Below are 22,202 nucleotides of genomic sequence, written 5' to 3' on the forward strand. Positions count from 1 at the left end.
GTGCATGAGGGTTGGCCTGTGAGAGGGACAGAATATGGCAGAAATTATTATAGTTTACTTCTGAGGCTAGATTATAAAAGGTATTGTGACTTTCACCTTGCTTTTTTGGATCACTTGCTCTGAAGAAGTAACTCTATATTCTGAGGACATTCCAACAACCCCATGGAGAAGTCCATGTAGAAAGGAACTGAGATTTACTGCCAATAGCCACTATCAACTTGCCAGGCATGGAATTAAGCCGTCCTGGAAATGGATTGTCCGGCCCTCGTCAAACATTCAGATGACGGCAGCCCTATTCAATATCAGGACCAAAAGCTCCTGAGACACTGGGAACTAGACAACTCAGCTAAGCAGAATTCCTGACACAAGGAAACTGTGAGATAATGAATGTCTATTGTTTTTTAAAAACTACTAAATTTTGATGTTAATTTGCTACATTTGTTATGCAGCCTAGATAACCAAACATGGGGGATGAAAGAGGAGAATGCAAAGACTACCAGCAAGGCTATAAATTGGAGTATGAAGTACTTGAAGAAGGAGCAGGTAAGGATTGGGATGGGGGAACATTGTTGAGTTATTTTCAGGCCCTGTGTTCGTCTTGTCTGTAGGATTTCCAAAAGGATATATCCATAGGTAGTCTTTGCCCCTCGCTCTGGAAGGCGTACTCATCCTTGGATATTCAGTTCACACGTCACTTCTTTGAAAACTTCCTGTTTTGCTCAGGCAAAACCTAAATCTGAGCATTTATTTCACGTTATTGTGAAAGCAAACATAAATCACTTTGCATTGCAATTATCTATTTGCAGTTTGTTAGATGCTTGCTAAAATAATACTTTTGAGAAATTTGGTGTGTGTATCCATGACATATTTTCCCTTAGTACGGCCGTTCGAGCTTTTGGAGGGGACCGAACCCGCCACTGGAAGACCTGGAGCCACACCGTCAGCCCGGTTCCGAAGTGGAACTCCCACCTACACCTAGGTCTAGCTCCGCCCGTACCTGGGTTGGGCTTACCCGCTCCTTAGCTCCGCCTCCACCCAACCCCGATTGGCTGGAGGAGGAAATCGGCCCGACCAGTAGTCCCTTCTTGAAGGGGCGGAGCCGGGCTGCGTTCTGGTCTGGCCGACGCAGGCCGAACCGGGCCGAGGAGATCCGAGTGGGACCGAGGCGGGCAGCGCCACGGCCCGGAGCGGAGGTGGCAGGGCGCGCCCCACCCAGCGGCCCGGCGGAGCCAAAGATGCTGGCTTCTGCCACACCGCCCCTCCCGGGCTCCCAGCTGCCTCCGGCCTCGCCCTTCCCGCTGCTGCTGCTTGTGGTGCTGAGCGGCCCGGCATCCGGCCGCGTCCCCCGCTCGGTGCCCAGGACCTCGCTTCCTATCTCCGGTAAGGCGTGGGCGCCCTCGCCCTCAGCCCTTCGCGCGGCTCCCAGGCCCCGCCTGCAGGTGCCGGTACCCAGCTGCCTTCCTACGGACCCCGGCAGGCGCTCTGGGGCCCCTCGGCGCAGCGCACCGAGTCTCGCCTCCGCCCCGCCGGGCCGGGGCAGGACCCCCTACGCGGTGCGGCTCCCCCGCGTCGCGCTTCGGCTCCCGAGACACGCCCGGGCGGCTCCGGCTGCCCCTTGACCGCGGAAGGGTCAAGCCCCTCACCGTGCAGACGCGGCCACTGAGGCCTATGATGGGGTAGGGGCTTTCTGAGGTCGTCCATTTCGGAGTTCCCTCTTCCGAACATACACCTGTGTCCCTCATGCCAGCTTGACGCCCATTCTTCTTCCAAACTCATTGGTCTTTCATTCTAGTCCAGCCATCCATCCTTCTCCATCTCAGCATTTGCATCTGCCCACTTCTCAAATCCGGTCCCTCCTTATCCTCATTTATACCTCCCTGCAAGCCTTTTGCCCTGCTGGCAGCCCTCCTGTCTCTAACACACTTCTCAGGCCTCTCACAGCTGACAGCAACTCCCATTCTCTTGATCCATGATCCATCGTAACCCTTGGCATTCCCTGCTCTCTCTACCCGTTCCCTGCATTGGATGTTGGGAAACTGTTCAGTGAATTGACTTAAAATTCTGTTTAAATGATTTTTAAAGTATTCCGAAGGGGGAGGGGGTTGGAAAAAGGAGATTTGGTCCTTTTAAAAGATGTGGAAGAAGCCAGGGGATGACACAAGGTTAAAAATGGTTATTGGAGTGATTCACACTTAATAGGCTCTCAGCTGAGGTGGACACGGGCATGGCCACAGACCTTGTTTTCTTCTTACTGGACAGTGTTAGTGCCTTGTGCAGAGAAAACTAGTGAAGCTGAGAGGACAGCCTGTTGGCAAAACCTCACAAGTGGGTAATAGTAATGTAGAGGCTAAACTTCAGACTAGTGACATATTGGGTTGCTATGAATTAAGAAGACAAAGTTGTGGTCAGAGACTGGGGTTTGTTTGTGCTGAAGCAATAGCCACAAAAGAGAACTGAGGTTGCCTGGCTGGGTTGATAACCAGAAATGCAGAGAAGTCCAGATAGCAAGGTGAAACAGAGTTGGGGATATAAAGAGAGGTTGGGTGTTTAGGGCTTATGATGAGCATGAGAGAATAGGCAGGCACAGCATAGACATGAACATGGGTGTGGGAGGATGGGGTGGGAGGGGCTCTGTACATCAGCACATCTAGGAATGAATGGCTCATAGCCATTCTGTCTGACTTGATGGTAGCTGAGCAGATAAAGTAGGTAGAGTAGAGCTGTGTTGGTGCAGGGGTAGGGGCCCCAGAGTGAGCTAAGAAGGTAAATACATGCTAACTTATTTGTTATAATCTTTAAATAGAGTTCTGAATGATGCTATGAGGTTTAGATTTGGCCCAAATGAAGCACAAGTCTAAGTAGGGAAGAAAGGAACCGTTTGTGGAACACATAGTCCATGTCAGTTGCTTCCTCCTATGTTACCTCATTTTATTCTGTCAACAAGCCTGGTTGGTGGTGTTTACAAGATGAGGAAAGTGATGCTCAGGGCAAGTAACTTATTCAAGATCATACAGCTGGTAAGTGAAAGAGCCACATTTGAGCTTGGGCTGATCCATTTACAAAGCACATACTCTTGCCTACTCTTTACCTCTCTGGGTGGAAATAGGGTGGGATTGGGAAGGACAAGAGCAGTGGGAGAGATAGGAGATAGTCTCCTAAAGTGTTGGTGAAAAGAGTGAATCGTTTCCCTTCTAAGTGAAAAGAAGTTACTAGTAAGTAGGGATTTAAAAAAAGGAAATTTAGAAAGTACTTGTACCTTCTACAGTATTTTCAAGTTATGTATCATGTTGCCATGAATAGAGATTACAGACTTAATATTTATGCTGATATTTTAATAAAGTGTTCTATTTTTACAGAAAAAGCATATTTGACTGCCCTGTGTGCTAAGTATTCTGGCCTCATCAGTTCTCTCACTTTGTGGAGGTTAGGTGGTTGGCCTGTCAAAGCTCTGTTTTTCCCCCTCATGGCTGCTAAATAAATGGCACTTGGGAGAAAACAGAAATTGAGCCCTTTGGCTTTGCCCTTATGGACCCAACCCTTATGAAGCAATGGCTGGTATCACTCTCCTCTCTCACCCTCTCTTCCTGCCAGAGGCTGACTCCTATCTCACCCGGTTCAGCGTCCCTCAGACGTACAATTACTCTGTCCTCCTTGTGGATCCTGCTTCCCATACACTCTATGTCGGCACTCGGGACACAGTCTTCGCTTTATCCCTGCCCTTCTCAGGGGAGAGACCTCGCAGGGTGAGAGATGAAAGTGGGGAGGACCGCAGACCCCACAGCATGGGATTAGATACATGGTTTTATGGGATTGATGGTGGTGGGGGTGTTCATAATAACCAAATATGTACCAGTGGTGGTGGTAGGAGGGGGAGTGTTGGTGAAGATGAACAGATGAAGAATATTAACTTCATTATATTTCCTAAGGGTGATTGAAGGGGTGGTCATGGTGACTGGGGAGGCCATGAGGGAGGCTCATGTTGGGGAGGAGGTCATTTCTTTAGGGCAGTAGCTTTTAAACTTTTTTGACCACCCCTTAGTTAGAAATATACATTTTGACCTAGTAGAAGTATATATTGAAAGAACCCTTTCTTGAAACAGTATCTGTTCTCCTATATGTGATATATTCTGATATATTCTATTTCATTAAAAATAAAAGCAATTTATTTCATTACTGGTTAATGGGTGGAGACCTCCGGTTCGAAAAATAGTGCTCTGTTCAAAAAATAGTGCTCTGATCGGTGGTGATGGTCGGGTGGGGGTGGGAGGAGCTCTGAAGTTCTCAAATTGATGGAGGTTATGGGACTGTTTTACCTACCCTGACTTGGAAGGAATTTGGGAAGAATCTGGGGGAAACAGTTACTCCTCCTTTCTCAGATTGACTGGATGGTGCCTGAGGCCCACAGACAGAACTGTAGGAAGAAAGGCAAGAAGGAGGTAGGTGTGAATCTTGTCCCTGTCCTGAGTGTCAGTTGAAACCTAGTTCCAGCCCTAAGTCTGTGTCTGTCCCCTGCAGTGCTTCCATCCCAGTGGGCCCAGGCAGGGACTCTAACACCATGGCATCACCTGTCATCTCTGATCCAGAGCTGCATCTAACTGTCCTGACACTACCCTACCTTTCCTCGTACCTGCTGCTTCTGATTCTCTCTAATCATCTCTGACCCCCAGGACGAATGTCACAATTTTGTCCAGATTCTCGCCATTGCCAATGCCTCTCACCTCCTCACTTGTGGCACCTTCGCTTTTGATCCGAAGTGCGGGGTTATTGTGAGTGACAGGGGTGGGAGGATGGGAAGGGTTTTCTGTGAGTGACCCTGATGGGAGGCATGCTTAAGGCAACACTTGTGCATGATAAACATTGGGGGTGAGGGATGTCCTCACAGGGTGGAGCCTTTGTCTGCCATGGAAGGGGGGTAGGAAAGGGAGGAGGGGAGGGAGGTTGTCTGTAGAAGGTGAGGTATACGGAGTAAAGAGAGAAGAGGGATGGTGAAGGGAATTAGGGATAAGAGAGGATAAATCCAGGAGAGACTTTAGAGGTAACTCATGTTTCCTTTGCTCTGTGTATGTTTTGTCCAGGGAGCTGAGGTCCATTTCTTAATCAGCACAATCCATGCCTGCTTCTTCTTCCCATGGTGTGTGACTGTCTCTTACCCCCTTCTCCCACCTCTCCTGCCAACTTCATTCTGTGTGGGCTGCTACGTTCTGCTGTCATGGCTTCTGAGGTCACTGCCCACCAGTATAGTACTTGCCAGCCCCATACTCTGGATTTGGCCTTCGAAGTGGGCACTCTGTCAGTCACCTTTTCTTCTAGGTCCTGTTCATTGCTGCTGGAGCCCTGGGCATCTCCACCGTCACACTCAGGCAGGCTTGGGACATATATGTTCCTAGTTATGTTTAGGTTTGTCATGGTGTCTAGAGTTAATGGGGCTGGTAGCATCTCAGGAAGGTCTTAATGATTTTGAACCCTCAGCTTTTCCCATCAGCAATCCAATAGCCAGTCACTGGTCCTCTGCCAGCACATGCTTGTGACAAAAACCTAGGATGAGTTAAAAGCCTCCCATGTTCTTTGTATTCAGTGGCTTCCCTTTCTGCTCCAAGGAACAATAGGAGGACTGCAATGACTCCCTGTCCTGGCTCAGATCCTTAACTGTAGATTTTGACTTGATCCTTCTGCAAACTGTAGTAGTCCTTGCCACCTGGATCTCATCAGTGTGTCTATGTCCAAAGTTCTCCTTGTTGAAGACCATCCTCATATATCTGGTTTTGAATGCTATAATTGTATATGCTTAATCGCCCTGGTCAGTCCCTCCAGCTGCCCCTGGGGTTGGTTGGGATTTAGTCGAGTCCTTTTCACGATGTGGATAGAAGACTCTCCACCAGGGTGTGGATAGCTTCCTCATCTTCGGAAGGTTTCCAGTTTGCGGTGGTATTGAAAACCTCTATATCCTATCAAGTGATATTGAGGGTATAGTTTCCTTACAGTTCTCACAAAGCTTGGAAAGTAGTGGTGGAACTGCCATTGCCCTGTAGGTCTTTTTCCTATAGGGAAAATGGTTCCATGGGGAACCCATGGGTGTGAATTCCAGTGCCACGGCTTGTAGACAACATGATCACTTCAAGTTAGTCTCCTAGGGCCTTCTGTTCTTCCTTGGCTATCTAAGGGGACCCTAATGGCTGCTAGATTCTAAATATCTAGGCATAAAATATTCTGTATATCCTGTCAGGATTGGTGTGACTTGGGTCGTCATCCACTTCTGAGAGAAATCAGCAACCAGAATGAAGCCAGGGGTCTACTTCTGTGCAAAGAACCGTCCTTTGGTCAAGGCTTGTTTGTAGGAGACTATAGGGCACAGCCCCCTTACCCCAAAATTAGCTGTGTTAACTCTTCAAGCCGTTATATTAAGACTCCCCTCTAGACTTCCTGAATGCTCTCTTTTACCTTTACTGTTTTATCCTGCTGCCTGGCAACTCCTGTATGCTTAAGCAAGTTCTTGCTTTAGCTTTAGTGTCAAACCTCTCATGTCTCAGACTGCTGACTTTGAGACCATGTGTAACTATTATGTAAGAGCTTTGACTAGCTGATCCAGACACAACAACCCACTCAGAGTTGATTGCTCAGAGAAATGGAGGTTTTTACAAAACAAAATTCAAGCACTGGACCTACCAGCTCTGACAATGTGGAGTGCTACCATTCAGTGATAGCTCATTGGACATTGGAGGAGAATATTTTAGTTTGCTTTGTTGAGGGAATTCTAGCAGTTAACAGAGAAAAATGCTAGACTTAACAATAGCAATGACAAGACTTCCCAGTTGAAGGTATACTCTGTCCCAGGTGTGGTACTAAATACTTGACATTCAAGATTGAATTTAGTTCTAAGCACCATACCGTGATATTAAGTATTATTTATATCCATTTTATAAGCAAGGAAATGGAAGCTCCAAAAAGTTAGGTACCATGTCTAATATTAGATAGCTGGCAGAGGCAGAGCCAAGATTTAAATCCAGCTATGTCTGATTCTGCTCCACTACCCTGTCCCTCTAGTCCAGCATGCACCACAGAAAGACCTTATGTGGCTTCAATGTCCTGTGACATTTGTCCTGTTTCATGTAACAGGAACTATCTTTACTTTTATTTTTTTCCCCCTCTTTGGCCAAGAAGAGTACAAGACAGATAAAGGACCTTCCCCAGGTGGTCCTTTATCTGTCTTGTACCCTATTTGGCCAAAACCAAAGGATGTGGAGATTCCACCCCTACAACTCAGTGAGAACCTTCCTGCCTAACTCTGTCTTTCAGCTGGAGGGACTTGCCTTTGCTACAACTGATGATACAATGAAGACTCTCAACATTCAGACTGAGACTGTAGTGGAGTGGCCTTGTCCCCCTTCAGACCCTAATTAAATGTCACTTTGACAAGACAGTAATCATAACCTGTCTAGTTAATGCCTAACTTGCTTAAATATTATAAACCTAGATAATACAATGGTGCTGTTTGAGGAAACTAGATGAGGACTCATTTTGACATACTGAGTTTTAAGGGGCTGATAGGCCATCTCTGTGAGGAAGCCCAGCAGCCAAGGGCAGACATGGACCAGAGATTGGAAGGCATCAGACTTTCAGAGAATTTGGGGAATAATTTGCATAGAAAGTCTAGCTGGAAGTATAAGAATGAATGAGGTCATTTAAGTATATGTGACAAGGACTAAGGATTGATCCTTACACAGTTAGGGGCTAGAAAGGAAAATAGAAGCAACCAAAGGAGATAGAGAAGCAACTGTTAGGGGGAGGAGGGTAGACTTCTAAGAGAATCAAGACAGGATATTTGAAGGAGGGAGTAAGTAAAAAATATCAGATGCTGCATAAAGGTTAGGAGGATGAGCACTGAGAAAAGAGTCCTAGCTGAAATGTAAGGGAGTAGTCTTAGGCACGGGGATGGGAAAGTGTGATTTGTTTTTTGGAAATAATAGGCCATCTGGGTTTGGTCAGAGGAAAGTATTCATTTTGAGCAGTATTAGGAAGTAATTTGGGCTAATGGGTTTATATTCTAGGCAATGGTGAGTCATTTTGTCATTCTCTTGCTTAAAAATTTATCAAGGCAGTGACTGATATTGTAGGAATATTAATCTGCGGTGGATATGAGAGTAAACTAGGAGCAAAGCTAGGTAGTATGGAGAGAAGGCGGTTGCTGCTGTAGTTGAGATGAGAGGTAAGAAGAGCCACCGTAGAATGTATTATTAACCTTTGTCCACAGTGCCCAGACATCTTGGCACCCTCTTGCTGAGCTGTCATCCATCTCTTTTCTCAAGCTAGATTGCTCCCACTGCCACACAGATGAGATGCTTGTGCCTTTGTGGGGCCCTTCATTCCAGAAGACTGTCTTGACCCAGTGTTCCCTTTTTGGGAACCTCAGATCACATCTAATTTTAATGGGACTTATTCAAGGCTCTTTTGGTAAAACAAAACCTTACTTACTAACTATAGCCAATAGATGAGCCATCAGAATGGGCCTGTAGTATTTTTATACTCAGGGGATATAGAACTATTTTGCTATTCCAACTACCATTGATGTAATCAGGCTCCAGCAACACTACATACCTTCCCTAGTGAACTAGAGGTATTGTGTCTGGCTCTTCTAAGCCATAACTTTGATTCCTGACCAGCCAGACTTAACTTCCCTGCCAGTTTCCGGTTGAAGTCATCCCTGGTTTTCGTTTTTAAATGTTATCTTGAAGGCTGTCTTCATGCTGGATGCTCAGGTAAGATAACTCCTGGCTGGCCCTGGTGGACTCCTACATCTCTTGCCTCGTGTCCAGATTGGGTCTGCTATAGTCCCTGAATGAAGAAGGCAGTTACTTGCCAAATCAGTGAATTCTGTCTTGAGTTTCAGGTCTTCATTGACTTTGCAGATTCCCTTCTTCCTTTCTATGTATCCTTGACTCTGGTCCTGTCTTTTGTCCTTGGGGTAGGAGTAGGGGGAGGATGGCCCTTCTCTCTCAGCCCCAGGACTTGAGATGGTCTCATATCGTCCTGCACTCTTCTTTATCCTTCCTAAGAGCTCTAGTCCTCAGCAGACCTGCTTTCTTCCCTTCATTGTCCTTGTCCTGTCACATGGTCCCCAGTCAGTTGCAAACCCTAGCATTTCAGAGGAAGGATCTGCCTCTTGGCCTCTTAGTGTCTTCTAGGGCCATCTGCGGTGTTTTGTCACCAGGGCATGTGGGTATTGGTACCAGGGGAATGGAGGAATAAACTGATGTAAAGGGGGATGGCAGAGAGGGTAAATGCTGGAATGGGTGGGGGAATCAGGAATAGCAGACTGGGAGCTCGGGTTGGTAGCGGGTGAGTGGGAGATGAATGGAAATTGGGCTTTTCCTTCATCTGACCATCTTTGTAATTCTCACCATGAGCCTTTCTGTGACCCTAAACCAATTGCCCCCTTCTGGTCTATAGGATGTGTCCAGTTTCCAGCAGGTTGAAAGACTTGAGAATGGCCGGGGGAAATGTCCTTTTGAGCCAGCTCAGCGGTCAGCAGCTGTAATGGCTGGTGAGTGGGGAGAGCCCAGCCCTCTGGCTCCTTGCTGTAATTGCCTCCTCCCCCCCACTGCTGTTAGAATTTCTGTGTCCTTTCTTTCCTTTCCTTGCAATGTCTATCATTCCCATGTCTCTTTCTAGCCTTTTCTTTTCTCCCCACTGTGCCTGTGTCCTCTTGCTTTTTCCCAGATTCTGCCCCTGGGTTTTCTCTCGAGTACGTATCCTCTGCACTGTGAATGTGAGTGTTTGCTCTGTTAACCTTGTTTTCTTTTCTCATGGTGCTCCCCCCCACCCCTGTTTATAAGAGGAATCTACTACAGTGCATATTGTAATAGATTTAGGAGAAGTATAAAGAAGAACCTAAGAAGCCTTGTAGAATAGCATTGTCCAAAGTACTTTGCAGGACAGTAGAAATGTGCTATGTCTGTGCTGTCTAAAACGATAGCTGCTAGCTGCATGTGGCTCTTGAGCCCTTGAATAATGTGACTAGTTTGACTGAAGGGAGGAATTTTAGTGTCTGATGTCTGCCACACCTCTAAAGTATCAGACGACAACTGCCAATATTGCAGGATATTTCTTTCTAGCTTTTTAATTATATGTGTGTGTGCATTTGCATTTATATTCGGGCACTTAAATTTTGCTGGGCAGCTCTTTGTTGCTCAGAGAAATCCATCATCAGTAATGACTTAAATAAATTCCTGCTGTTACTTCCTTTGACCAAGCTGTATACAGTTCAAGTGTGCAGGGGTTCAGTCACTGTTGATGCCTACATCGTTTTTTGGAGAATGACTATGTAATTCTTTAGTGGCCACAAAGTGAATTGTTTGTATGCTATGTAGCCTATATTCTAGGTCAGACCACCTCATGCACACCCTTCAAATTCAGTGAGAATCCAGCCATTTTCTTACAATAGTGTACAAAAACAGGTTAATAGAAATTTTATGTGTGCATAGATTGTGGGCTTTTAAATGTCATGCCACATGGATTTAGTTTTGAATTTTGTCATGTAACTTTATATCATAGGCATTTTCTGTATGATTTAAAATTTTTTTGTGAAGAAAAATTTTAACAACCTGTTGCTACCCATCCTGTGAGCATACTATAATTTAATTAAGCAATCCCAAATCACTGATATAAGTTTGATTTCCAAATTTAATTTACCTCAAAGTTTTTGATAGTCCCCATCACACTGTAATGAATGTTTTTGTGCATTAATTTTTATTCTCATTTTAGATTGTGTCAAGATTCCTGGAAATAGATTACTATTTCAAAGGGTGTGAACATTTTATGGCTCATTATTTGTCGCTAATTGAGTTTTTAGAAAGAGTGTTCCAGTTTACACTCTAAATCAGCTGGAATGAGAGTGTTTTGTTTTCTTCTCAAATAAATTTTACTAGAATGATATTGTCATTTTGAAAGATCTTTGCTAACTTGAGGCTAAAAATGGCACCTTGTGGGATCCCTGGGTGGCGCAGCGGTTTGGCGCCTGCCTTTGGCCCGGGGCGCGATCCTGGAGACCCGGGATCGAGTCCCACGTCGGGCTCCCGGTGCATGGAGCCTGCTTCTCCCTCTGCCTGTGTCTCTGCCTCTCTCTCTCTGTGACTATTATAAATAAATAAAAATTAAAAAAAAAATGGCACCTTGTTTTAATTTGTATTTGTATTTTTTTTTTTAAAGATCTTATTTATTTATTTAAGAGCAAGAGAGAGAGAAAGAACAAGCTGGGGGCAAGGGCAGAGGAAGAGGGAGAAGCAGACTCCCCGCTGAGCAGGGAGCCCAGGACCCTGGGATCATGACCTGAGCCAAAGGCAGACACTTAACCAACCGAGCCACCCAGGCACCCCTAATTTGCATTTCTGTGAATATTAGTGGAATTAAACATTCTTCATATTTTTAGTACTTATTTTTATTTCTTTTTTGGTAAATCTTCTGCTCATATTCTTGGGCCAATTATCAGGTAGGCTATGTGTTTCAATCTATATCTTTTCCTTTGTGGTTACATTTGTTTTTAAACTAAATCCTTTTTTAGTTATAAAGCAGATAAAAATTTTTCTTCTTATAAAATTTCCCCCCAAATGTTTAACTCTTTGATCTGTTTGGAACTTACTTTGATGCATGGCATGAGATGGAGATCTAAATTAATTTTCCCAATTAACTAATCAGTTGACTTAGTAGCATTCATTGTATTGCTTTCCCTTTCTTCACTGATATTTGTTGTGAGCTTTATCATAAAATTAATTTTTACCCATTCTTTTGGACTACATTTTAGGAAAAACAGAATTTGGGACACAAGCTCTAACAGTGAAATTTTTTTTTTCTTATGCATGGCTTTATAGGAAATGTCTTAAAAGCTAGCTATACAAATTAAATCATTCTTAGTCATAGAGTGAATGACACCCCTTTTCTGAAAAGTAATAAAATGACAAAAGTTTTTGAAAATGAACATAAGTCTAAATCTAGTAAATACATAATTTGTCCTTTTATCATCCATCGGCAATTGAAATTGACAAGACCTTGTTTATAGTCATATATGTTTGCATAAAAACAGTTTAGTCAATAGTTTTCTTGGCTTTTTATCAAAGGTCTTTGGCAAAACTCTGAGCCAGTTGTTGGGTCATTAAGAAAGATTTATCAGTTTTAGCAGTTGTCTCTTGAGTCTATATAATTTTTTATCAACAAAATGACTTCTCAATTATATCAGTCTAAGGTAATTGATTAACACACTTTCTTTGTTTCAAGCAGTAATCTTTACATTCAACCTTCTGTATGTAATCTCTCTGTGGTCCAGTCAGCAAGTGAATTCACATTAGCATGTGGTTTAAGAACACAAATTTCACAAATAAGATCATCGTATAACAAAGAACATTTTCAAAAAGGAAAAAGGGTTTCAAGTCTTTTTTTTTCGGATAATAAAATTCAAGTTGCCTTTCAGCTGATAATTGATGGAAATGATAAGTCACTTTCTAACAGATTAGAATGGCTAGCTTCTCCATGTTTCTTCGATCCAAATCATAGTCAATACCAATATTACATGTTTTCCTCTGAAGTTCGTACTTTAAAGGGCTATAATTTAAATTTCTTTACACTTGACATAAGTGCCAGTATTCACTGGCATTTTCAATGTTGATTACTCTGCTGCCCCTTTGTTTTGAAAATAGCAGCATAGAAAAGAGTGACAACATTATGTAAGAACTAGGACCTAAATTCCCAGTTAGGATCTGTAAAAATGTCCGTAAGGATAATAGAGGTATGTTGAAATAAAAAGAAGAACTTTTAGTAATGAAAATAATATTAGAATGTAATAGCAGGAGCATTTCTAGTTTTAAATTATAAAAATTAGTGTGCATTGTGGATAATTGAGAAAATATAGAAATATATAATGAAGGAAGTGAAAAGTTTATTGTAATTCAGTAATCAGTGTTTTTATTTTTGAGTCTTGTCTTCTACTGTGTCTGTGTGATATTATCATGCATATTGGAATTATCATGAATATTTTACTTAATATTATATACTGAAATTTTCTCAGAATTAATTATTCAAAACATGATTTTTAGTGATTCCATACTCTTCCATCACTTGAATGTAGCACAGTCCTATTTCCATATAATTATACATTCAAAATGTAAAATAAATTATTGCTTTCATAAATATTGCCACAGAGGAAATCCTTTCACATAAATGTTTATGCAAATCCTTTACACAAATCTAATTAATTGCGTATGAGTCAATCCAGAAAGTAGAATCGCTGGGCCAAAGGGTGTTAAGGTTTTTATGGTACTTGGTGGATTTGGCCAAATTGCCCTCCAGTTAGTCTTGCCAGTATTGACCAGAGGCTCTCTTTCATTGCACCCTTTGTCAGTCCCAAGTAATATACTTAATAAATACACAGTGACCACCTCCAGAGCCCAATATTATATATTTTTGCTTGCATCTCAATTAATGAGGTCAAACAGCTTTCCATGTGTTTATTGGTACTTGCATTTATTTAGGAAAAAGCCTCAGAAATCTTGTCTTCAAATATGACATTTATTTATGTTGCACATAGATAAAATTAAATTTTTCTCAGTGTCTGTTTTTATACTATTCTAACCTGGAAAAATGCAAATATTTTGACAGTAATGTTCACAATAGCCTAAGAACAGTGGCAGTTCTGTCTGTCTCCTTTGGAAGGTCTTAGTTGTCTTTTTTTTTTTTTTTAAGATTTTATTTATTCATTCATGAGAGACACAGAGAGAGAGAGGCAGAGACACAGGCAGAGGGAGAAGCAGGCTCCACACAGGGAGCTCGATGTGGGACTCAATCCCGGGACTCCAGGATCACGCCCTGGAAGGCGCTAAACCGCTGAGCCACTCAGGGATCCCAGAAGGTCTTAGTCTTCTACTCGTCCTTTCAACATTGGGGTTCCCTGGGCCCCCTCTCAAGGTCCTGTTCTCTTCTCATCCTATGTGGTTGTGATTTCAACCAGCCTCCCTGATTCTGTTTCCACTGCATCCTGATACCTCCCAGACATTATCTGGAGCTACAGACCACATATGCAACTGCCTTCCAGACATCTCCACATAGATGTCCCAAAGAGATCTCAAAATAAGCATGTCCCAAATTGAATTCATCCTCACTCACCTCCCCCAAAACCTGTTCCACCACCTATGTCCCCTCCTCTGAGTACTGTTACCCTCCCAAGTACCACAGCTGGAGACAGCAGTCGGTCATCCTTTGGCTCTGCTTATCACATCCTATAATGAATAGGACTTTTATGGAGAAGAGCAGAAGGAGGGAGTATTTGCTTTTTCTCTTTGGGAATCTGTACTATGTTTTATCATCTCTGATCTCATTGCATCTTGCGATTACTGCATCTGCCAAGAAGCACTGCAAATGTTCCAGATAGGGTGCTGCCAGCATTTTGGGGTCAAGCCTACCTCTTAAATTCAGTGTGTTTGCCCCAAGACTAGCATTCACACACTGAAACAACACAGTTAGTAATCCTATGTGACCAACAGAGGGAAGGGTAGAATAAAAACTACATCTCCAACTACCTAATTATATCTTCATAGTAGGCTGTTATGTATAAAAAAAACAAGTATCCAGCTGGCCTAATCCTTAGATAAGGAGATGAAGAATATTGGGCTAGGAGCTATCTATCCTGCAAAGCTCTGACTTTGAAGAAAAGGGAGTGGAGAAAGGAAGGCCAGGGCACGTTTAAAATTCCTTTTCTTTTAAGCTAATGAATGATTATTCCTATTGTAAATCTTCTTTAGAAGTGGCCATTTTGGTATCAGAGTGAAAAATTGAAACCCCAGGGTGTAGTGATATACTCAGAGCCATGGCAGTGTCCTAGGCTGTCAGTATTGGGTTGCTGACACGTCTGGGAGGCCTATGTCACAGGCCTTGCACTTGAGCAAAGAGAGATCTACTTCCACACATCATTGTGACTTTTCTTTGGTTGTGATGCTTCATCTTTTGTGGCTTTCAGTCCTTTTTTTTTTTCTTCCCCAGTATTTCCAAAATGAAAAATATCTTAATTTGGGGGATGATAAAAGTAAAAAGATGGTAACTACAACAAACATTCAGTGAGTACAAAAAAGTAGAAAGGAGGAAATAAAAATCATTGTAATTCTATTAATCAGAAATAAATATTAACATTGTAAAATAGTAGCTCCTTCCAATCTGTCTTACGTCTGTAGACATATACATATTTTTTAAAAATGGGGTTATATTATGCCGGGTGTTTTTTTTCTCACCACCTTGCTCACTGAATTCAGCACTGTGGGCCTCACTCTCTTTTGCCCATTATCTTTTGTCAAAGCAAATGTGTGTTTTAATGTTTACTGAATCGATCCGTTATGGGATCCACCTTGCCAATGATTTCACATACAGGGATATTTTATTATATGAGCAATGCAGCATCAATTTGCAATTGAGACTGTCCTGGAGAATCTAGGACATGTGGTGATCCTGTGTCCTCCTGTCCTCATGAGCATAGTGGCTGCTGTTCCTTCTCCTTGGGGTGTGTCTTTGTGTGTGTGTGTGTATGTATGAGAGAGAGAGAGAGAGAGAGAAAGACTGAGACTGTGTTACAAGCCCTTTGGTACTCCTGGAAAAACTGGAACCCTGCTACTTCCTCCCAAAGTGTTTGACCCCTCCTCCTGTCACTCAGTGCCAGCGACCTTCTGCTCTTTCCCTCTGAATAACTGTGCTCTTAAGCAATTCTAAGCTCCAGAGTAGCTGACTGCCCCTGTTGATCCCTTAGAAACTTCTGGGACCTTCTACATCCATCTACTGCTGGGTCCTTGCAAAATATTTGTCTGTTGTCCGCCCCCCCCCCCCCGCCATACACCCAATCATGCTCCTACATATTCATAACTGTCTCCTCCACAGATCTCTCTTCATTCTCAGGGTGTCCAAGAAACAGTGTCTGCCAGAGTTTGGGTTTTAGAGTGTTTTGTGTATGATGCTTATAGGGAGATTTTTCATTGTAACTCTGGCTTCTGTATCAACTTTTCCCCCCACCTTGGAAGTACAGGGGGTTGGCATGTGCTGCTCCAAGTGCTGCCAGACTATGCCCTAAACCTGGTTTTCTCCTTCCTGAAATACTCTGGGAGGCAATAGGATGCCATTTTATGGTCCATCTCTCCTCCACCTCTGGCAACAGCTCAAGCCTGTGGTCTGTGAGGTTTCATAAGGAGCCTGAACTCACATGCGCTGGGTGCCACCCATGCACTAGGCCTTATGTGGGCTCTATGTTTGTATCACATTTAACCCTTAACACCACTCTGAGTGGAGGGTGGCATTATCTCCATTCTGTTTGAGGTACCTGGAGCTAATTTGCCCAAGATCATACTACTTGTAAGTATTTAGGGTCCAAAGCCAGGCCTTCCAAGTTTCAGAACACTTGAATTCTTTTCACAATTTCCAATGATAGAAGAGTCTACCCTCCCCATCCTAACCCTCTGCTGCTGCCCTCAGAGGCTTTTTGACCCTTTTTTGCTTTGTATGAAAATAGTGATTATTCTTCTAGTACCTGAGACGTGCACTTTTACTCAGGCATCTGTGACCCTAGGATGGTTGTACTCCCCACCAGAGTGGCCTTACTTCTCAATGCTTCCTTCAAGGGGTGTGAGTCCCCGTGGCTCTGGCTGGGCTTCCCAAGCACCAGCTTCCAGCACACCAGTCTCTTGCTCCTCTAGTGTCTCTGATTTGATTTAACTAGTTGTCTTCAGTAGCCTCTCCCCTTAAATGATGGTATTCCCAGAGATCTTTTCTCACTTCCTCTTTCTTCCTGGCTCTCATGTTCATGGCATGGCTGAAGCCTGACTCCCAGGTTGCTGGACTGGCCCTGTTGCCTGGACCCTTCTGTCTGATTGCCTTCCAGGGTCTCCAACCAGATATCCTGAAGGGACATCAGCTGTAGCACATTCCACATCTAGAGTCCCAATTACCTCCTTTAGGGGCTTTCTCCTATCATTTCCTGACTTTGATCCTAATATCACCCTCTGCTGTCATCGATCTTATAAACTGGAGACCTTAAAGACACTCTTTCATTCCATTCTTTCACATCTCATGTTCGGTTGATTTTCAAATCTTGTTAATCAATTCTGCCTCAGAAATAGCCCCCCAATCTTCCTTCCTCCCTCCCTCCCTCCCTCCCTCCCTCCCTCCCTCCCTCCCTTCCTTCCTTCCTTCCTTCCTTCCTTCCTTCCTTCCTTCCTTCCTTCCTTCCTTCCTTCCTTCTCTCCCTTTCCCTTTTATTTCCTCTGCTGCTACCTTAGTTCCAGCCCCTCTGATCTTTCCTGGATTCTGTGAATGGCCTTTGAACTAGCATTAGCTCCTGAAAACTCAAAACTGGTGATGTCACTCTCTTCCTCAAGAAAATCTGCAGTTTTACTCATATCTGTAAGAGAAAGTCCACATTCCCTGGCATGGCAGAGCAGACCCTTCATGACTGGGTGCCCATCTCTTCACCTCCAGCTTCACCTCTGCTCACTAGCCTAGCAACCCCCGCTGCCCCCTGAGAGCTGCAGCCATGGGGAGCACCCCACATCTTTGAACACGGCTCCCCTCTTCCCCACCTGCTTGTCGTCCTCCCTGAAGTACATCCATCTGGCAAATTGCTCATTCCTCAGATCCAGCTCAGATGTTACCTCTTGGATGCTGTTCCCTGGTTAGATGTGGCTGGGTTCTCCTCTGTGCTCCCCTACACATCTCTTCATCCATGCCTCCTGGTGTCTGAATATACTTTTGTCTTCCAGACTCAGGTGGGAGCTCTTGGAGGCAATGATGTGCACATGGCACAGTGGCTTGGACCTAGTATGTGGTGAAGGAATGCCACTCTGTTCTCCCCAGGGTTCCTATGACACTCAAAACTCCTCCAGGGTGCACAGGACCTTTTTACTGCTCCCTGAGTAATTTTCTCCTAGTCGTGTCTGACCCCTTGGCTGTGTCACAGGGTGGCTCTAGTTGTCTTACATTTCTCCCCTTCTGCGTGCCTGTGATCCTCTCTTCTCCAGTCCCTACCATCCCTGGAGCACCTCTGTCCCTTGCACTGTCCCAACAGGGAGGATCCGACTCCTCATTGCTTCCTCTGGCTGGTGTGAAGCATTCTTTACTTCCCCAGGCTATTGTTCCTCAAAGTGAGGTCCCGAGAATCACCCACGTAAGGGTAACTCTCACTGCTGGTTTGAAACTTCATCCTTGGGCCATCCCCTAACTCTACTAAGTGAGAATCACTGGGCCCCAGGCCCAGGAATCTTGTGTTTTGATCATTTCCCCCAACTGATGCTGGTGTGCCTTAAACTGTGACTTCTTCCAGAGCAGTGCCTGCCCCCTAATCAGAAAGAACACAGGTTCCTTCACACGAATACCAGAGTGGGAGAGCAGAATTAAGATTGGGGCCTGCTGCAAAGCAAACCCCCTTCCTAGGGAGTCACAGTATAATTAGTACATGATAGGGGAGAGGTGGCCCTAAAACAATGACAGCAACAACAAGCAAGCCAACAGGCAAAACAAAAAACAAAAACAAAAAAAACCCCTAATTTTCACAAGGGCCGACCTTATCCTTCCTTCCTGCATGTTAATATTCTGACAGTTTTCCCTTAACACCGGTAGCCTTTTCTATTCTGGAGCACTCTACGTCTATGTTGATGTTAAGTGAGATGCCACCTGCCTGTTGGGTGCCATGTGGTGGGCCCCCAGCTCCTGAGGGTTCCTGCCCCTGCTTTATCCCCTGCTCTGCCTGCAGCCCCTTTTGCTTCTCTCAGCCATCTCTAACAGCCCGTCTTCTCCCTGTCGCCCTGCAGGGGGGGTCCTCTATGCTGCCACTGTGAAAAACTACCTGGGGACGGAGCCGATTATCTCCCGGGCTGTGGGTCGCACAGAGGACTGGATTCGGACAGAGACCTTGCCGTCCTGGCTTAACGGTGGGGAGAGGGAGAGGGGTGCTCTGGGGGATAGAGCCTGCTGTGACCGGGTGGCCCCAGACTGTGTCTGGGGTATCTGAGGCCACTGGTCTCCCCAGCCCCAGCCTTTGCTGCTGCCATGGCCTTGAGCCCAGCTGAGTGGGGGGACGAAGACGGAGATGATGAGATCTACTTCTTCTTTACGGAGACCTCCCGAGCATTTGACTCATATGAACGCATTAAGGTCCCACGGGTGGCCCGTGTGTGTGCGGTGAGACCACTGTCCCAACTGTCTGCCTGTCATCTTCTGCTCCCTTGTCCTGTCTTTTCCTCTCTGGGCCTCTGTCTTTGTATCTCCTCTGTCTCCTTTTTCCCTCTGCCTTGGATTATTTTCTGGGAGCTTGGGGAGTGTGGGGGAAGGGCTCTGGCCTTGCACTCCCACAGATACCCTTATAACACACTGTCCCCAGGAGGTGGACTAGTGTGGGGGTTAACGGCAAGAGCTGTTGAGAGCTAGTTCTGGGTTCAAGCCCTGCTCCACCTGTTCTGCCTCTGTGACTCTGGGTGGGTTCTTTAGCATCTTTGAACCTCCTCTGTAAGATGAGGTTATTAAATGACCTCTAGCTAGAAGGGTTGTTTTGAGGACTAAATGAGGTGACTTATGGGAAGCACGTAGGGGAATATTTTATAAGTGCTCAATGACCTTGGTCCCCATCATTGTTACTGTGACCCCATCCAGCCCCGTCTCTCATTACCCCTTGTAGTGCTCTGTATCTCCATCCTTGCCTTTCTGTGCATCTGTTTTCCCATCTGTCTGTGTCTGCCCTGAAGACAGGAGGAAACCTATATTGGTGTCCACATGCCTCCCACAATGTTGGTCTTCTAAAGAGAACTTGCCATGCGCTTGTCACCCCAGGGGGACCTCGGGGGCCGGAAGACCCTCCAGCACAGATGGACGACATTTCTGAAGGCTGACCTGCTATGTCCAGGGCCTGAGCATGGCCGGGCCTCCAGTATCCTGCAGGATGTGGCCATTCTTCGGCCTGAGCACAGATCGGAGACCCCCATCTTTTACGGCATCTTTTCCTCCCAGTGGTGAGGGGGCCCTGGTGTGGAGGGGAGTTACAGGGTGGGGCATACATGGGGACGGATGCAGTGTATGTGCTGTCTGCTCCAGAAGGGGTGGGCTCTTCCTGGAGCAGGCAATGTGGCTCCCTTTGTATTTCTCATGGGTCATCTCATCTGATGGGGATGAGTTGCTTCTCCATAGTTCCCTCCCAAGTACCTGGCTCCAACCTGTGGCTCTTACAGGGAGGGAGCAGCTATCTCTGCTGTCTGTGCCTTCCGACCACAAGACATTCGGACCGTGCTGAATGGTCCCTTCAGAGAGCTGAAACATGACTGCAACAGGGGACTGCCTGTCATGGATAATGATGTACCCCAGCCCAGACCTGGAGAGGTGAGGGAGTGAGGGACCTCTTCACTTCACACCTGAATTGCTGCATGAATGAAAGGGCCCAGCTAAGCATCACGGACACTTGCTGGCCCCTGGGAAACTCACCCATCCTGTGCTTCCTCTAGTGTATCACCAACAACATGAAGCTCCAGCAGTTTGGCTCATCGCTCTCCCTGCCCGATCGTGTGCTCACCTTTATCCGGGACCACCCCCTCATGGACAGGCCAGTGTTTCCAACTGATGACCATCCCCTGCTCGTCACTACGGATACAGCCTATCTCAGAGTTGTGGCCCACAGGGTGACCAGCCTCTCAGGGAAAGAGTATGATGTGCTGTACCTGGGGACAGGTATGTTTAATGGTCAAGCAAGTTGCCCATTCAGTGTACGCATGCTCCTGTCACAGAGAGGCTCCCATATATACAGGTGTCAAAGTCCCAGGAACAGTTAAATTGTTATGTCTTGCCACTTGTCTGCTTCCTAGAGGATGGACACCTCCACCGAGCAGTGCGCATTGGAGCCCAGCTCAGCGTCCTGGAGGATCTGGCCTTATTTCCAGAGCCACAGCCAGTTGAGAGTATGAAATTGTATCAAGTGAGTTATAGATTTGGGGGAGTTTGCTGGGGGTACATCTGAGTCCAGAGCCAGTTTGTTACCCTGAGATCTGGGAGATGCAGCACATTCTTCCTCACTCTTTCTATAGAACTGGCTCCTGGTGGGCTCCCGTACAGAGGTGACACAAGTGAACACAACCAACTGTGGCCGTCTCCAGAGCTGCTCAGAGTGCATTCTGGCCCAAGACCCTGTCTGTGCCTGGAGCTTCCAGCTGGATGCATGTGTGGCCCATGCTGGGGAGCATGGCAGGTAAGTGTTGCATTGGTCTCTTGCCTGCTGTTCCAGGGCATTGACCCATCCACATGTTTGTGTCTGTATGTCATCTGTTGAGGTCCCTGGCTGGCCCATTCAATAGAGCATGAGGCCCTTGATCTCAGGGTCATGAGTTCAAGCCCCATGTTGGACATGGAGCCTACTTTATTTTTATCTTATATTTTTTATCTTATCTTATTTTTTGAAAGAGCATGCATGTGAGTGGGAAGTGGGGTGGGAGGAAGGGGCAGAGGGAGAGAGAGAATCTCAAGCAGGCTCCACACTCAGAGCAGAGCTGATGCAGGGCTCCATCTCACCACCCTGAGATCCTGACCTGAGCCCAAATCAAGAGTCGGATGCTTAGAGCCACCCAGGCGGCCCTGTGTGGAGCTACTTAAAAAAATGTTTCTCATCTGTTAACGATGCCCTGCCTCTGTGTGTGTTTGTGTGTATTCTGCTTGTGTCACTTCGGTGTCCATCTGTCAGTTCATACTGACTTATGTGTCTGTCCATGTGGTGCTGCCTCACTGATGCTCTTTGCCTCTCTGTGGGACCTGCTCTGACCGTATGTCTCACCTTTAGGTTGCTATACACTTCTCGGTTTTTATTTTACAAGAGCTCTTGGAAGCATTTGCACAGTTGACTGCTTCCTCTTAGCTTCTTTGCAGTATTCTAGCCTCTTGCTGTCTGTGACTCTGTGTCCTCCTGGATTTCCAGCCTCCCCCACGGTCTGTCTCCTTTAGAATTCATTTCCCATCCTGCTTCTAAATGTGGGTAGTCCTCAGGGTTCAGTCCCTCTCTTAACACTTCCACGCACTGTCTAGATCTTGTTCCCATTACTTTAGTGAACCAGCTGAGTGCCAGTCACCACCACCCATGTGTCTTTGAGCTGTGGACTTCTGTATTTCACCGCCCACCTGACATTCCCTTGGGAGTCTTCACAAGCAGCTCCAGCTGCTCTAGC

At 45.5% G+C, this 22,202-nt stretch overlaps 1 protein-coding gene across 6 annotated transcripts in view; it reads left to right on the forward strand.

The window, feature by feature from the left end:
* The window catches only part of SEMA4F (ssemaphorin 4F), a 31,388-nt gene that overhangs the window by 3,615 nt on the left and 5,571 nt on the right, over window positions 1–22,202 (forward strand). For 2 of the 6 annotated variants that reach the window (XM_072769892.1, XM_072769895.1), the window contains exons 2-14: window positions 450–543; window positions 879–1,380; window positions 3,592–3,743; window positions 4,377–4,436; window positions 4,668–4,766; window positions 9,445–9,538; window positions 18,819–18,938; window positions 19,037–19,188; window positions 19,834–20,012; window positions 20,229–20,376; window positions 20,499–20,721; window positions 20,856–20,965; window positions 21,075–21,235. In XM_072769892.1, coding sequence (XP_072625993.1) covers window positions 472–543; window positions 879–1,380; window positions 3,592–3,743; window positions 4,377–4,436; window positions 4,668–4,766; window positions 9,445–9,538; window positions 18,819–18,938; window positions 19,037–19,188; window positions 19,834–20,012; window positions 20,229–20,376; window positions 20,499–20,721; window positions 20,856–20,965; window positions 21,075–21,235 — 2,072 coding nt within the window. In that variant the 5' untranslated portion in view covers window positions 450–471. The remainder of the gene's footprint in view (window positions 1–449; window positions 544–878; window positions 1,381–3,591; window positions 3,744–4,376; window positions 4,437–4,667; window positions 4,767–9,444; window positions 9,539–18,818; window positions 18,939–19,036; window positions 19,189–19,833; window positions 20,013–20,228; window positions 20,377–20,498; window positions 20,722–20,855; window positions 20,966–21,074; window positions 21,236–22,202) is intronic. The other 4 variants (XM_072769893.1, XM_072769898.1, XM_072769897.1 and 1 more) reach the window with 4 other exon arrangements.

The sequence above is a fragment of the Canis lupus genome, chromosome 12 (genome assembly GCF_048164855.1).
Source record: "Canis lupus baileyi chromosome 12, mCanLup2.hap1, whole genome shotgun sequence".
NCBI classification, from domain to species: domain Eukaryota; kingdom Metazoa; phylum Chordata; class Mammalia; order Carnivora; family Canidae; genus Canis; species Canis lupus.